The sequence below is a fragment of the Acromyrmex echinatior genome, chromosome 3 (genome assembly GCF_024713525.1).
Source record: "Acromyrmex echinatior isolate Ae372 chromosome 3, ASM2471352v2, whole genome shotgun sequence".
Classification (NCBI taxonomy): domain Eukaryota; kingdom Metazoa; phylum Arthropoda; class Insecta; order Hymenoptera; family Formicidae; genus Acromyrmex; species Acromyrmex echinatior.
In genome coordinates this window covers 4,606,356-4,624,679 of record NC_141854.1, presented here as the reverse complement: position 1 = coordinate 4,624,679, position 18,324 = coordinate 4,606,356, and the positions used below count along the sequence as shown (strand labels likewise).

The 18,324-nt window shown below is 34.9% G+C and overlaps 1 protein-coding gene across 7 annotated transcripts in view; it reads right to left on the bottom strand.

Annotated features, from left to right (window-relative positions):
* Window positions 1-8,607: 8,607 nt before the first annotated feature.
* The window catches only part of salm (spalt major), a 98,183-nt gene continuing 88,466 nt past the window's right edge, over window positions 8,608-18,324 (bottom strand). For 2 of the 7 annotated variants that reach the window (XM_011050940.2, XM_011050939.2), the window contains exons 3-8: window positions 17,627-17,760; window positions 16,323-16,610; window positions 15,360-15,720; window positions 14,566-14,714; window positions 14,171-14,344; window positions 8,608-13,854 (exon numbers count right to left, since the gene is read on the bottom strand). In XM_011050940.2, coding sequence (XP_011049242.2) covers window positions 13,459-13,854; window positions 14,171-14,344; window positions 14,566-14,714; window positions 15,360-15,720; window positions 16,323-16,610; window positions 17,627-17,760 — 1,502 coding nt within the window. In that variant the 3' untranslated portion in view covers window positions 8,608-13,458. Of the gene's footprint in view, window positions 13,855-14,170; window positions 14,345-14,565; window positions 14,715-15,359; window positions 15,721-16,010; window positions 16,611-17,626; window positions 17,761-18,324 lie in introns of those variants that run through there. The other 5 variants (XR_845638.2, XR_015544663.1, XM_011050943.2 and 2 more) reach the window with 5 other exon arrangements.

Sequence of the window (18,324 nt, the reverse complement as noted above, 5' to 3'; positions counted from 1 at the left end):
ACGGAAATGCTGAAAGATTTCAACGAAATATAGTAATACAGGATTTTCAGGATTGCTTCAAATCCGGAATCTAAATTTGAAAATTCAAAATGGCTGATCCAATATGACGGACAGAAATGCTAAAAATCTTCCGATTTCAGCGAAATAGAATAGAATTTATTACACTTCAGCATTTACATAACCAAGAAGGGAACTTGGTTTACATAAATTCTTTATCCATACTCATCCACACTGCTAGTACTTAACTTTAAAAACAAAAAAAAATTTTCTTAATATTCTTATTCTCATTTCTATAAATATCACAGTATATATTCTTTTATCTTATAATTTATTACTTATATATCACAGCCTAACCATTACATATGCTATACTACATGATACAATACAATACAATAGACTTATAGCTATAAATATACATAAATATATCGCAGTACACTATATATATTTCTAATATTATATCACAGCATTTCCAACTGTGTCTCACACACTTCTAGACGCAAACTTGTTCTCCTGCTTAAAAAATATATTACTCCACGTCCTTTACCACGTTAGTTATTTTTTCCTCCGTTTTCCTTTTCCTCTTTTTTCCTTTCTCTTTCTAATTTACCTTTAAAACTTTACATTTAACTGAATCTAATTCTTCGCTCCAAAGTTTCTTCCATATTTTCTCCTTATCCTTTCCTAGCTCCCTAAACCAACTGCATACTTTTGGACATTCCTCCACACAGTGTCCCACACAGTGTTTCCATCTATCCCTATTCCGCAAAATACGCATTCTCTATATTTCTTATCTAGCCAGTATGTTTATGTTTTTCCTCCATATTCTTACATCTAAATCTAACTAAACGTCGCACGCCTTCGCCTACTCCCATCCTACATAGGTTTTCCTTCCTTAAATAATTGGGATATCTATTCCCCGTATCAAACTCTTTGTACCTTTCATTGTATCTCGCAGTCCTCTTCCTACTATCTTCTCACTGTCTTTGTCCATCCCTTTCTGTCCTAATTATTTCCTCCCTTCATTTCCATCGTCTCCTAATTCCCTAATATTTATACCTCATTCCTATTATAAAACTTTTCTCTTTCTTTACCATATATTCCTCCATTTATCCTTTTCTTTTTCTTTCCAACAACACTGAAGTAGGCTGTCCTCCCTCCTTTTCTTTAATCTCCTTTCATGGTTTCTTATTCCCCTATCCTTAATTTGTCCATAGCTATTATAGTTCCCTCATTATCACATATCTCGGAGTGCAAAACTCTATGTTGAATATCCATTTTACATAATCTAACATAATTTTCTCCAGACTTCCTCTTTCTTCCCATCCCCAGATTTCCACTCCATATTGCATAACACTTTGTACTAGGTATTTAAACAGTACCCATCTCCTTATAAAATCATTTCTGCACAGTCTTTCCCCTAAACCCCATACCTTTTTGGCAGCCGCCCTCTCTTTCCTGCTCAATTCTATTATATGATCTTCATAATCACCTTTTCTATTAAAAGTAAAGCCTAAGTACTTAAAACATTGTACCCCCTCAATCTCTCTACCCTCCCATTTCCATGCTTCCTTCTTTTCCTTCCCATGCTCATTAAATATTATACTATTATCTTTGTTTTTTCAGCGCACAGTTCTAATTCATCTTTTAAAAATCTCCTTAGTTTATCCATCATGTCTAACAGTGCAACTCTATTTTTCGTTAACAGCATTGTCTGCATACACTAAGTTCCATATCCTTATAATACCTACTGCAACTTGTCCTATATTTCTAGTTTTTAACTCTCTGTCAAGGTTCGCAATATACAAATTGAACAGGAGTGAACTCAGGACACAGCTGCCTAACTCCTCTTTTTGTCTGGAACTTCTCAAATCTTTGCTTGTTCTGACCGTAATCTCCGTGTCCTCATATATATATATATATATATATATATATATATATATATATATATATATATATATTCCAATTTCCTTATCAGTTGCTCCTTGATTCCAGATCTCCTTAATAACTCCCATATACTTCTATCTACTCTGTCGAAAGCTGCCTTTAGATCCGCAAAGAGAGCATATACTTTCCTCTCCCTATCTTCTGTCTGCTTGCTCTTTTAAATCAGATGATTCAGTACAAATATGTTATCCATCGTCGACCTACCTTTTCTGAATCCTGTTTGCATCTCCGGGATTATGTTTTTTTTCCCTACCTCTTCTTCCAATTTAATTCTTAGAATCTCCGCACCATTTGTACGTTGTACACAATAACGATATGCTTTTATAATTTCCTACCTCTGTCTCCTTTCTTATATAATGGCACAATAATACTTTGCCTCCAATCTTCAGGTATCTCTCCTTGTCTCCAAACTTGTCTCAATAGTTCTATCATGTCCTTCCATAACGTACCTTCCGCATATTTCCACACTTCCATCGGGATTCCATCTGTACCCATGCCTTTTTATTCTTTTTTAATGCCCCCCTCCCTAATTTTTTCCTTTTTCAACTCCTCCATCTCCTGTCCTTCTCTATCTCTCACCTCCATTTTCTCCTTTTCTTGCATCCACCTCAGTACTGCTTAGAAGATTCATAAAATATTGCCTCCATTTCTCTGTCTCAATGTATCTGTTATCTCTCCACATCCTTTTGCCTCTTTTTTTGTTTATAAATTTCCTTACATCTGCCTCCCTCTTCAAACCCAAATCTCAATTCCGTTTCCTCTTCTTCTCTCTTTTCTTTTTGTTTCTTCTCCTTTAGTTCTTTAAATTTTCTTCTTTCTTCTATGTATTCCTACCTATTTTTCCTAGTCTCCTATATATTCTCTGTATTTCCTTCTGGTACAACTTCTATTCCACCACTTCCTGGTACAACTTTTATTCCACCAGTCCTTGTGTCTTAATTCAAATCTTTTGATTTTTGACCTTCCTCTTGACCATCGCTCACAATTTTCTTGATTCTCTGCTATTTTTCCTATAATGTTACTCCTTTTTGATTTGCTTCGACAGCTAAGATTTCTGTCTTTTCTTGATATTCTATTATGGTCTGTTCATTCCATACAATTATCTTCTTTACTCCTTGCTTTTTTTCCTCTTCCTTTAACTTCTACTTCTCTTCTTCTCCTTCCATGCTAAGCAATAGCGGCATGTGATCCGAGTCCACTCTATCTCCTATCGCAAATTTCTTTACGTTTTCTCTTATACCTTCATTTGCAATCATAACAATAATCGTACTACTCCTATAATCTATATAAGTATATTCCCCGTTCCAATCTCCTTTCGTCGATCTGTTTAAAATGTCCTTTTCTCTGCCCAATCTACCAACTCTTTTCTTCTGTTTCCTACCACTTTGTCTTTACTTCTCCTTTCTATTTCTTCTTCTTCCGATTCAACACTATTTTGTCTGTTCTTACATTAAAATTCCCACCTATTTCCTCCTTTTCCATATCCTCTAGAATTCTTTCTAACTTTTCTTCTAAATTTTTCCAGCTCTCTCTATTGTATATCGATATTATTACAACTTTCTTTTCCCCTATACCTATAGTCGACGTTACCACTCCTTCCTTATTTTTATCATATTATAAATCCCCCTATAGCCTTGCCTCTTTTCTTTTCTCTATGTGCATATATACATTCCTATTTATGTGAGCTAGGTAACTTCCTCTCACACAACTTTTTTCCACTCATTTTCTTCCACGTTTCACATAGGCTTATGAAATCAAACTTGCCTATATAGTTTCAAAAATCTTTATCCTTATTACTTACATCCGCAATGTTCCAAAACATAATATTTCCTCCCCTTTTATTTGCCTTCGAATTCCCTTTTTCCCGTATATCTTCCTTAATTCTTCTCCTTCCGCCTTCCCCTAGTTTTTCACACTTCCTTCTTGGCTTAAATTTTGATTTTCTCCTACCACTTCCCTTGACTTATCCCTTTCTTTTTTCTCTTTATTCTCATATTTCCTATTGTTATTTTCCTTTTCTCTTTTCTCTTCCTCCCTTCTCTCTATTTCCGCCCAAGTTTTCCAAACCCCCTTTATTTTTAATCTCCCATATCCTATTTTTATATCTCCCCCTTGTTTTCCTGTACTTTCACCCATTTATTTATCCGAGTCTGCGTCTTCCTTTCCTCAAAACTTAAATCATTTTCGAAAAAGATTTTCCCTCCCCTTAATTTATTCTTTTTTTTCATCACAACCCTCTTCATTTCCTTATTACCCACTTTAATGATCTGATGATGACTACTAGTCCACTCATCCTCCAACTGATTACCTCTACATCTACCCCTATTTTCTCCTTTATAAATTTTTGAGCCCATTCCTTGTCTTTATCTCCTTCTCAATTAATCTCCTTAATAGCAATATTGCATTTTCTTTCTTCTCGTTCTTTATCCGCCACTAATTTCCGCACTGCTCCTATCTCTCTCCCACTTAACCTATCCATGCTTCCTTCTGACCACCTTTCACTACATGCACTCGCAATCCTACTGTAGTACTTTCTCCCTTATTGTACACACTCTTTTTCTCCTCTTCTCCCTCTCCTGATGTACAGGGTACGTCACCAAAATCCGGACAATTTCTTTAAACAAAATGTTTTTAATGAAAAATTAAATATTACAAAAATCTTTTTACATGGCACTAGGGGGATTCCTGTAGAGCACAATTATTCGATATATCCTCCTTAGTTTGAATGACGGCCTCTATTCTCGGTCTGAAGCATTCGCACGCACGTTGTAATATACTCACGTTCTATATTCGTCGGCACTGTTCATGCCGACGAATGCTGCCTCAATAGCGATTCTTAATAACGTCACATTGGGATGCCGAGACTTGTTTGTGATCCTTTCAACTACACTCCATATGCAGTAGTTCAAGGGATTTAAATCTGGGCTGTTGGGAGGCCAGAATGGAATCAGAGGCGAGCAACTCGGCTTGTTCTGAGAGCCTCAGAGAGTATCTGTTTGTATCTTTAATGTGTACGATTTGTATCAAAAGTATTCCTCGGCAATTCGACGTATTGTTGGTTCGCCAACAATCGATGCTAATTTTCGCAAATTTTGTCCTGAGTCATCCGAAATCAGCGCTTGAGCCCTTTCAAGGGGAGTCCTCGCGAGTGCGTTCTTTCGAGTGACTTTTCGAAGGTTCCTCGCTGGCATAGCGAGGAACCTTTGTTGGACTGTTCTAAAGCCGTATATTTTGCCACAATGTCATAAATGGTTGATCTCGAGTATCCAAAGAATGAATTATTTCCGTTGCTGAGCGCCCAGCGCGAAAGCCTTCGATGATTGCGACTCTTCGAGTTTTATACTCCGCACTTGGTTTCAACATCGCGGCCATTTTGAGAATATGACTGTTTACTAGAAGCATCAAGCTCTCGGATGCCAACAACAACCTCTGGCGGAGGCACAATATAGCGGAAAATTTAAATTTGTCCGGATTTTGGACGCAGCCTGTAATATACGTATCCTATCTCTCTCACTATTTCATCTAACTTATCTTTTATTTCTTTTATCTCTTTACTATATTCCTCCCATCCCTCTCTAAGTCTTTTCTTCGCCTTCTCTATCCACTCTTTACCTTATTTTCTCTTTCTATCATTTTCTTTTCTATCCCTCTAATTCTCTCCTCCCAAAATCTTTTCTTGACCTTCAGACTTTCCATGATTATTTTTCTTTCCTCCCTTATATTTTCCATGGAAGCCATTCTTTCCTCTCTCATTAATTTAACTTCTCTAATATTATCTTCTACCTCCCCTCTCGCTCCTCTCCTCTACGTCCCTTCTTCTGTTTCTTTATTTAACCTAAATGTTACCTTTTCCCGCCCTTTGTGACCCTTCTCTCTGTCATCAACTTCCTCTGCTTGTTATCCACCATCTTTCCCTTCTCGCCTCCTCCTCTCCCTGACGGACCGTTCGCGTTTTTCGATGTCATAACCTCATCTACCTTCCTTCTCCTTATCTCATATAGAACAGTCCTATCACTACGAAATTCTTATCGCCTTTATTTATATCACTTCTATGTCACCGTATTCTACTTATCTGTACCTAATATCCTAATTTTTCTAATTTTATTGGGTCATCTAAAAAGTATCCGCGGTACTTTGTCACTAGATATATGACCATCAACACACATCTAGTGACAAAAAACCGCGAATACTTTTTAGATGATCCAATACTTTAGTACGCAATTTAATTCACCTCTAAATGCATCCACTCTCGCATCACCTAAGTCTCTCATTGGAGGATAGTCCCTTATATTAAATAATTATCAAAATTACAATATTGCATGTATTTTATTATTATTAAATATATTCCTTCGTAATCACTATTCCATAAAGAAATCATTCTATCCGTTTATCTTTAATAAGAGATGATGATTTTTATTAATGTGTCCAGAACATATTTTCTCACGAATTTTAATATTATATTAAAGATGTGATAAAAATGATAATTGTTATTGACATGCTACCAAAATTATTACTATCGCAAGTAGTTTGAAAGATTCGGGATTCACACCCTTTTGTAATAAGATTACTTATATTTGATAAATTGTTTAACTTTTTTTTACAAATGAAATGTAATATTTTGTAAATTTGACGTAGAATCAGAATACATTAAGTTCGCTCTCCACTATGAAGGTTGTTCTTCTTTGTATCGGATAAACCAGCGTATCACAAGGTGCAGGGATTTTTATATGATGAAATTATTAAGATAGTTATCTCGAACGCGATAAAAGTGCTGTTATAAATATATTAATGATTTATTATCGCGATATATTAAATTTTATATTCGCAAATTAATAATTAATAATAAATATACGATCTAATTGTTATTAGTATTTTTTCTGCGTTTATCAATATTTCATTAATTTTTTAAATATTGATTTAGAAAAATGTCGTCGTGTTATTTTCAACATTTTTATATAATTTCCGCATTACTAAAATTTGTATATTATCATTTTTATTATATTTTGAACAGCATTTATAATTTTATATTGTACAATATTTTAAATAATTATTATAATTTGTATTATCAAATTGTATAAAGGATTACAATAAAGAATAATATTAAAAAAGTTATTGCAATTTTATCAGCGAGACACAATAATTAAATGAGATAAAATAATTAAACAAAAATAAAAAAAATAAATTAAAAATATACTTATCTGCAAAAACGGCTATTAAATTTATTAGTAGCCTCTTTTTTATGGATTTATTACAAAGAAAAAGAACCGTCAATACAATAAAATTGGCGGAAGTGCTGGAGGGCCTCTATAGCTCGTTTTTCCTAAATTATACCTTAAATTGATAATATTGGGTCATCTAAAAAGTATCCGCGGTTTTTAGATGACCAAATATATGCTTAGAAAAGATTGAATTGAAATTAAAAGTCTCTATATTGCTAGTAATTATAGAGACTTTGATATATACTAATAATTATGTTTTTAAAAATGGATTGAAAATTTACATAAAGAAACATAACTTCGTAATTTTATAAGATAAATATTATAAGACAAAATTCGTTAAATTAAATTTGTTTGAATTTTCAATTTCGTTTATTAAAATTCAATAACTTTTATGTACAAATGTAAGAGATGCGAAATTAAAATTCGTCCAAGGACTCATTAAACTATCTCTTCTATGAATAGTGTCGGCACGCTTCTGTCCTGAGAATTTAGTATTTTAGTTCAGAGACGAACCATATCTACTTTCGACGATATGATTTTATCGATAGTGTCAGAAAATGTACGTAGTCATGTAGTTCCCAAATTGAAAATGGATGTACTGGTGTGGCGATAGTGTACGGACGATTTCGACGTTAATAGGAACAAAGCCGACATGATCTATTTCAGATTTATCTCTAGTTACATAAGGACAGATGCGTTTGAGTGAGATAGAACAATTATAATATAATGTCAGAAATGAATTATAAATGTCACTATTATCGAATTTGGAATTAAAAGAAGTCTGAGTGATATAATAATTAAATGAAATGCAATATTGTAATGAAAGAATTGCTTTTATAGATTCTGTCATATCGACAGTGACATTATCTCCTGTAGATCATCAAACTTGTTGGGTACATTCGCTATTATTTATTTCTTCACGTTGAAGTCAGTTTTTCCGGATATAATACTTGAAAAAATATCATAAAGTGTTACGATAAAATAAGTACTTAGTAAAATGTTTTTTAAAATACTAACCATTATTTGATAAAAATTGATCAAAAAAGTTGAAAAATGGTTTAAAAAATCAAGAAAATGAAAAGAAATATGTAAACTCTTTTTTTTTATATAAGTATTATATAATTATATAAGCTCTTATGAATATACTATGTAAATCTTACATATTCTTTTACATTAATTATTTTTCAGATAAAAATAATTAATGTAAAAATAATTAATGTACAAACGATTAACAATTATTAAAATTACTATATATAACTGTTAACAATTATCTTTAAGATTATAATTAATATTACATTAAATTAAATTTACAAGATATTAAAGAAATTCCGTATTAAAAAATAAAAAACAAAAAAATATTAAAATTTTATATGCTGTAAATATATATTATATATAAAAGAAGATGCATTATGCTCATAGATAATCGTTAATTTAAATTTCACCATTTCATCATCATAATAATGGTTTATTGTTGAAGTGATATAGTTATAATGATTCGTAACGTATTTAACTACAATGATAGGTCTTTTATCTAATACAGTCGTGTTTATACATGGATTATACAATATTTACAGTAACTTAAGATCGTACAAGCAATACTTTTCTTGGACAATTTCACAGGACATTAGCCAGATCAATGGCTATTGGGATATTTTTGTCTGTGTCGCATAACGTTTCATTCGTAGTGTAAAGTATTTATACGGCGTACATGTGCGCGCGCCTCTTAAACGCGTATCAATCATTAAATTACGAAAATTTTGGTTAATAATACACTTATGATGTACATCGACTGTTTGCTAATCGCTTTGCTATACTTATCGATCATTTATTCGCCACACATTCACTATTTACAATACAGTTTTTTTCGCACTTTGCTCGTGAAAGGGTGTCCTTTGATACTTTCTCGAGATGGAGAAAGAAATTCTATATTTTCTTCTATAGAAAGATTTGTAATTTTATATGTCAGTAATCATTACGAAATATAAGTGGTGGAAGATTTTCTAATCGATTGTTTTGCTTCTGAATTATCATTATTACGGGAAATGTATTTGTGTATATTTGTGAAATATACAAGTTCATAAAAAATTATCTATGATATATTGTAAAACAACTAATTCGTAATCGGCTAGTTAAAATTGGAATTATTGATCAGTGAAATGTTTAACGATTCATACATCGAACTTGCACTTCTCTTTTCGATACAAATAATTTATACATCGTAGCTATATTAGAATCACTCTTACACATCGAAGATGAATATTATCCAGTGATATATATTTCCCATTCTTTCTAGTACGTCTTTTTCGTTTTTGAACGTAAAAATATAATCTGATAAGTACAAAACATCGATATGCTTTGATGCATCAAGTTCAATCACTCTTTGTTTTTGGTCGAGTCAAGCTACCTCGACGACTAACGGAACTCGCAAATTTCTCGGCACATCTCCCGCAGACAAACGAACAAATCGTGCACTGGTAAGTCGCAAGCAGCTATCAGTGATTTTGATTTTTGGGGGACGCGATATACCTAAAAAAAGCAGATTGTACATTTGAAGTGATACTTTGTTTTCTTCTTTTTTTTTGGAGGGGGGGGGGTTCCCTCCAATCTTTTTTGGTAACGTTACGCGATGAGAGGAGGAGGGGAAGGGGGAGAGAGAGAGAGAGAGAGAGAGAGGGAGAGAGAAAGGGGGAGGAGGGAGGAAGAAACACTTAATCAATGTCAAAATTATGGAGTTCTTTCGAAATATTCTCTATCTTTGTTAATCTTTCTCTCTTTCTAATGAGAAATCAGATGAATAATTCTAATCGAAGTGTTCATTAGAGGTGCGTATGTTTTTTAATTGCACGCGAACTTTTCATTTTTAGGTGTGTCAATGTAATGTAACATGTATCGCTGTAACATTTGCTGTGTTATGTGTAGTTTGGCTTTCGTCTTAAAAAGGAGAAGATACATAGAAGCCATTACACGAGTATTAATTTGTGAGTATGTACATACATGTAGACTCAATTACACGTAAATTCCATTTTGCGTGTCAATCATACTAATTACGATAGCATGCACGCAGATCTTTCATAAATTTCAAAGATGATTCTAGAATATTTAAATGTATCATAGCTATGAAAGAAGTTATTCGAAAGTAAAATAATCAGCGTTGCAAAAATAAATGATCTCCTTTTCGACGAACAGAATTCTTCCTACGAAAATATTCCACGCGTATAAATTCAGTTATTCATTTTTTATAATTCACATAATATAATTTTCTTTAGTTAAATACACTATGAGTTTTTAAAATATTTCGTTTACAAATTTTATAACAAGAAATTTATATGCAAGACTTTCAATATTGCTTCTGCAAATATGGAGAGTAAATTTGGAATTTGTTTTTGTTAAATAACAAGTTAAATAATGTTTTCATACGGAGATTTTCATATTAAACAATATCCATATTTGATGATATAACGTATACTATCATATTTTCTAAGAAAAAAATATCTGTCGTTTTTTGTTACATATGCGAGTTTATTAAATATTTGGTATTATTTGTGTAAAGAATTACATTTTTATTGTGGATATGGTAGATGTACATAGATGATAGGTACCAGATCGGAACTCCGCAAAAAAAAAACGAATAATAAATAAATCATAAATTAGTACATATTGTAAATGTGTGATATACGTTTCATTGGCGATGCTTCGATCGTTTAGAAATTTAAATATATAAATGATATAGGTAATAATGATTAATGCTACTGTATCAAGTTATTACTGGCTATTTTCAGTTGATGTTCGATAAAAGAATTGAATTACGCGCAATCAATAATGTAAAAGATGTTTTGTTACATGTCATGCCGTTTAAATGTGTCGAATGTCATTAGTAATGTATATTTTACTTACGTGGACATAGGTTATTTACTAAAAAATCACAGATAAAAGTTAATATTAAAAATTTTTTCTATAAATTATTATAGATAATTAATTTTCTAATATAATAATTACAAACGCGTCTAAAAAAATATATTAAAACATAGCCAATAATATAGTCATAGTCTCTCTCATATTTGTATAAATTAACAAATCTTTGAATTATCCGTAAAATTGAAAAATAAAATGAAAAATAATTGTGGAAGTTTTTGTAAATTTTAAATAGCATTTAATGCCATTATTTCTCCAATTGATAATCTCTTACAAAAATGAATAACATCGTATATAATTTAAATTATATTATTATGGGCGATGTATCTGCAAATATAAACAATTTCAATGAAAATTATAATAAATGTTATAATAATTTTTATCATAATTTATTATAAAATTTGTTAAAATTGTTATATTTTATTATTATTATAATTATCACAATAAATATTATAACATTTAAAACAAATATTATTATATAATAAATATAATAAATGTTATAGTATTTATTATTATAATTTAATTAATATTGTAATTTTGTAATAATTAATATTTACAACGACAACGCAAACATCGCCGATGATGTATGAAGGATGGACGTTTAATAAGTAATAGTATTAAGTGTTATTTTTTAAATTAGATCTGATTCCGAGGCATTCGCAAACATTCGCAATATATCGCATGCTGTTTCTCTTGCATACGTCCATCCATGCATGTAAATGATAATAAATTTATTATCATTGTTATAATACTATGATACAAGATATAAGTACATTGGTTTAATGATTGCAGGCTGCTCCTCTCATATCACAGCGAGGGGCGCTGCCGGGCCCGCCTTCTAAATTATGCTTATATTCTATCATCTTCGCATTTGTCACGTTCTAATTCCGTTTTTCTATCACGTACATACATCGCACGCATACACATCGTAAACAAACGGAAGCAACACATATACAATCACGTGTATATACAACTCGTCCAATTGACGCCCTATTCAATTGCATCAATATAGTATATGTATACATTTGTATATATATACGCATAATCATGTATTTATATATTTATATTCATAATATATATACACATATATATACTTCTACACATACATTCGTATATATATATATATATGCATATATATAGATATATATTTATATATCCTTATGTATATAAGTATTTATAACGTAGCCTTAGATAACCCGGAGAGGTGACCACCGCTGTCGCGAATGGACGGTCGAACTATGTCGGGGACACCCATAAGGACGCGACGCCACGTGTCTTGTGGCTCCAATATGCCTATACTCGCCTTCTCTTGCGAGCTGAGCTCAGTCTAGGCGTCGCGTCTAACGTGAGGACTCCCACGAATCCCGTACGAAGGATTCGCGAATCGTACGTAGATACGTATGTACGTTATACGAGGCTCGATCGAGCACGCGTGCTGGATCAATATTAAGCGGAACGTCTCGTCATGAATCGCCCGCATCACGGCGACGCGAAAGCTTCGGCTTGAATAAACGATGAATGTGAATAGTGACGGTGACACGATCGAGCCCCATCGCGTATCGAGAGTTTTCGAATCGGGGTCGAAACTCTCAGTGTCCTAGCCTACTCGGAAGCTGTCGACGGATCGATGGAATCTACCGACCCCTTTTACGCATATTAAGACTAGCGCGATAATAGGAACATGGTGTCTTTGCTTGCAGACATTGAAAACTACTACCGAGCGCAAAGAGGGATGAAGAAAGGAGGAGGAGGAGAAGAAAAAGAAGAAGAAGAAGAAGAAAAAGGAGAAGGAGAGAGAGAGAAAGAGAGAGGGAGAGAGAGAGAGAGAAAGTGTGTGTGTAGGGATATGTCGTCACTCGTACGTGGAGAAATGCCAAAAGTAAACTCGATCACCAACGAGCTACGTTCGGTCGTGCGATTGTCCCGGTGATCATTCCGGTCGTGCTCTCCCGACGTGAGAGATTAGGCGATCGTTTTCAGTTCCGAAGATTGTCTTCTTTTGAAATGCACGAATACAGCACGGAAAAGGTAGCTGCAATATATTATGACTGCTCCGATCGAGATTTGCGGAATCATCTTTACGCGATGCATCATTGCGCGATTGAAAACCGTAGCTTCCTCCCTGATGATCGCGCGGTCTTGTGGGACCGAATGAGTCGATAATAAACCTTCGCCGATTGGGACGGAGGGATGGCGGTGTCGAGATTGCCCGCTATCAACATTTAATCGTCGCGATTCTTTATTTCTTCTTCTAAACTAATTCAGTCTGAGAGAATTGTATCAATTATATTATCAGCCTCTTACGTGGCGGAGATGCTGCCGCTGTGAACGAACATTCGCGCCTTTCATGTATCTAGGTGGAAAGATATGTATCCGTCAAGTTTCACGCGGCTAATCCCTCTCCTCTCGCTGGTGGCGGTGGTAACCGTGCTGTGGGCGGTGTGGCGTCGTTCTCGGTTCTGCTCGGTGTTTCCCGGTCGAAATGGTGCTGGAGAGTATCGCCGGTCCAAGACACGCTAGCGGACGTCTGATTACCACCATTGGATGACGCGCCAGGCGAATGCGAGGGCGATGGTGTTTGGAAGAGCATGGATCCCGAAGGTATCGCGGACTTGCCATCCACTAGAGGTCCGTTGGTTGGCCCCATTGGTTTATCCAAGGAGAAGCCACCTCCGCCGGCACCATACACCGAACCGAATAGACTTGCAGCGTATTTACCCGCGCTCAAGGAATGGGGCGGTAACCCGTTGCTACTTTGAATCACCGAAATCTCGTTCAGCTGTAAGTAATGTACGTCGTCTGGTTAGGTTTATTCGGAAGCAATTACCTACAAAAATGAAATAAACGGTGATTGTTAATGCGGTTCTCGTCATGTCTCTGGTATTTAATCGTGTATATCATCAAACATTTTAAATAGAGCAGCAATCGTTATGCAACATTGGAAAATGCAATAAACTAAAAGTTTCCGCGAATTTTCCTTTAGTGAATTCAACATTTCTATTCAGCAAGATGTCTATAAAACACTTATTATGCTAATCGCCTTTGAATTACGCTGACACGGAACAGCCTTTCAGTTTGAGCGATATAAGTATTACCTTCTGCTGGACGCCGTTAAGGAATGGCGCGGGAAGATATGGGTAAAAAAGGTCCGGTCGTCTTTGCAGAAACTCCGAGTCCTTGGGCGTGATTGGCAGGGGAGGTATATCCAATGACATCCGTCGACCTCGGCGTGACGTTCCGTTGGTAAACATGTGAGTACCCATGTGTACCTGCGATAAGAAATATCAGAAAGGCGATGAGAGGTGATATCGCGCGTCAGTTTTCAATCGGGTAAAGCGCTGATCTTTCATCGAGCTCGAGCGACTTGCGATGTTTACGCGTTTTGGCGTTAGTAGAAAGCGGTAGCGGCTAGCTGGTGTTAGTAAAGACTTTTCAGGAACATGTAGAAGGGACTCAGACTTTCGACATCTAGAAAATTAATGTGTTATACCTTGAGGTTGCCTTTGGTGGTGAACGCCTTCTGGCAGACGGTGCATCGGAATGGTTTGTCACCAGTGTGAGTTCTCATATGGATCTGGAGCGCCGAAGACGAGGAGAAATTCTTATTGCAAATCTGGCACAAATGCTTGCTCGGCAGGCCTGCAAATACACATAACGGTTTCGCTAAACTGCCCCTGACTTCGTGGTAGTGATATGGTAATGATTAAAGAACCGTAAAAGTCTCAGTCTGAGGCTATATGGATCTTGAAAATTATAAAAATGTGATGTAAATCGACTCAGTGACGTCTTTTATCTAATAAAATCATATTTATTCGTATTATAGTATCGGAAATAAAAGTATGATGCCACCATAGCTACAAAAAATCCAATTTGTCCTATATGAATGAAGAAATGAACTGAATAAGCATAATCCGCCACCAGCAATCTAGCGTGTAGAAATAATGATGGACAAGAAGCAGGAAGAAAAGTGAATCTAACAAGCGTGTTGCGAAGCAATAGCATCAGACATTCCAAACTATGGTTTTTTTCGTTAGCGAGAGAGGCCGTCAATCGTGATTGACAACGCGTTAGCAATGAGATCGCAGCCGAGCGAAGCTGAGTTCAGATAATACGGATGGCGCTCGATGAAGAAGCAGATTTTGTGCTGTGCGTATGCGCGCGCGCGCGCGCGTGGTATGTGTGTGTGTGTGTGTGTGTGTGTGTGTGTGTGTGTGTGTGTAAGAAAGTCTTTTTTTTCTTTTTTTCCATATGAAAGCGAACGAACGCGAATAAAATCATACTTACTGGCTGGTCTTTTCGGTGCTGGCAAATCTCCTTCCGGCGATCTTTTCATCGGTATTGTAGACTCGATGGACGTCGGTGGCATCGGCGGGGGTGGTGGAGGTGGTGGAGGTGGGGGCGGTAGACTCGAATCATCGACGCACATTGGACTTCTGGAAGTCTCTTGTTCTTGCTGTTGCTGCTGTTGCTGCTGCTGCTGCTGCTGCTGTTGCTGCTGCTGCTGCTGCTGCTGCTGTTGCTGCTGCTGCTGCTGCTGTTGTTGTTGTTGTTGCTGTTGCTGCTGCTGTTGATGCTTTGGATCGCTGAACAGATGTGGCGGCATATCGCGAATCTTGTGAGTCAACATATGCTGCTTCATATTACCCTGCGCATCAAAACACGTTCTATTGTATTTAATTAAGCAGTTGACTGTGGTTCCTAGAAAAGAACAGTTGTAACATTGTTATCCATGTAAGGCATCTGTGTGCAATACACGATCTGCGCCATTGAATGTTATATAGTACAGATTAGGGACTTTATACTATTATTTTAAATGGGAAGTTCATCTTGCAATTATATATTAAATTTATACAACTTTAACGACTTAATGAATTTAACTCACAAAATATCTTTTTTGCTTCTTATTTTATTTGAGTACGTACGAATTAAAGTAACTTTTTTTTTCATTTTTACATATCTTGTTTTAATCAAAGTAATATAATTCACGTTATATCCAATCAATATTTACGTTTCTGTATTATTCTGATAAAGTTATCGCACATATTGCGCGAATGTATATATTTTACTTAAACTTGTGATAATTATGTTTCGAATTATTGAATTCAGATCATTTTTCAATCGCGAAAAAGAAGAATACAATATTATTACGTAAAAAAAATAATTTTGATTTGGTCGAAATGATAATCGATTGCACGAGATCTCAGGACGAACGCGTGTTGTACGCTTGCTGGTAGAGGAGACTCTTACCAGGAAGACGTGGTCCGAGGGTAGAAGTCCGAGGGCGGGTGGCATCAGCGGGGGCAGGCGGACGGCAGGATAAACAGACGTCAGCCTTCGCCCCCCTCCTGTTCCTGTCCGCCCCCGGTTCTTCCGTTCCTCAGGCCGCCGCCGCCTGCGTTTCGGTTTCTCACTATTTCCGGCGGCCGATTTCGCCGGGTACGAGCGATATTGGGAATTGGGTTGTGGGAGAATCGGACCCTTCGCGGCGAAGGGTTGATCCGCGCAGGAACATACTTGCTGACCGGAATCATCGTTCTGAAAGTACAGCAGAACAACGAGGACAATATAGAAGTGGTGCGAATAGATATAGCAGAAAAAACTTTGCGTGATGAATAAGGCATTTCTAATATTTAATTATTTATTTCTAACTGTTGACTAATCCTTAAATATTAGCGCATATTTTCAAAATGTCGTTAATGCTAGCAATAATGCTGAAATATTATATGTATTATTTTTTTTACTCTTTTATTTCATTTTCTTATCATTTAAAGTACATATCTCATAAGAATTTTGCAACTATAGGTATTATTTAAGTTTTCTGGAAATTTTATATGATTAACATCCTAAGCTAATGATTAAGATTCAAGTAAATGTATGTGTAGTGTTTACAGTTATACCTATGTATATTAGCTGATCAGGACATACGAAATGTTTTATGTTAATCATTTTATCAAATGAAAAAAGTAGCGTTTTTCTTGAACTTTTATTTAATGTTATGTGAATAGTTCATTTAGAACATTCTTTAGAAGCAGAATAATTAACAATATTTTCGAATTCTTAGAGGGGTATTATGCAATATTAGGTGTTGGAATTAATTCGTAGCGTTTTTTAATGAAAGAATGTTATTTATTTCACATGAGCATTAAAAAATACATTAATGAAAGTACTTCCCATCACTTGTAAAACGCTACGAATTAATTCCAACACCTAATAATTGAAGAGATGTGCAGATATTTTTAAACAATATTATTTTGTGATGTCTTCTAACATAATTTTGAGAAGTTTAAAACTTATATAAGTCATCAATTCGAACATAAATCTGTTTTTGTATGAAAATCAAATAAAATAATAATACTTTTACAACAGGATATATCAAGATATGATATCCAGATGATTAAATTGTTAAAAAAGTATCACAACATCGAGATATAAATCAGCAAAGATGACATACAATATAAGTGAGAAAACGAGTGAGAGAGAAAGAAAGAGAGGAAGAGATTAATAATTCGCAGATTAATAATACGCTTTCGAGGTAAAATATATTTAATTACCTTCGTAGAAAAACCTCGATCGCATATGCTGCATTTGAAAGGTCGCTCCTTCGTATGACTCCGGTAATGAATCTCCAATGCAGATTGGCACGCGAACGTCTTGTAGCAGAATTTACATGTGGTGTTGCCACGTACTGTAACAAATTGTATCTCTTTACATTTTCGATTCAATTCTTCATGTATATATGTATTTCAAGGAATTACACTGCAAAAATATTTTTAATACATCGCGTTTTCATTTTGTTCTATTAATGCTTTACGTTATACTCGTATATATTTGTTTGCGATTCTAAAATCATAATATATATCTATACAGAAACTATGTATTTCGCATGTTATCTTCGTACATGTCCAGATCCATTATTAAAATGTTAATATTTCGAGAACATTGTAGTTTACAGTTATATTATAGATTATCAGGACAATGAATAGCCTGATACTGATGAAAATATACAAGGTGAAGCCTCTGAAGTATTCTGATTGCGCAGTAGGAATTTGGAGCAAAATTTGATTGGCTGTTTAATATGCTAGCGCTATTATACGCAGGAAAGTGAGGGCAAAAATTTATTGATTGTTTTCACTTTTCTATCGCCATTGTGCGCAATGCTTCACCTTGTGTATTTTCACCATGATGAGGTGAAACACAATTTTCACGAAACAATGGCATTCAAAAGGCTGGTGATCACAGATTGATATTA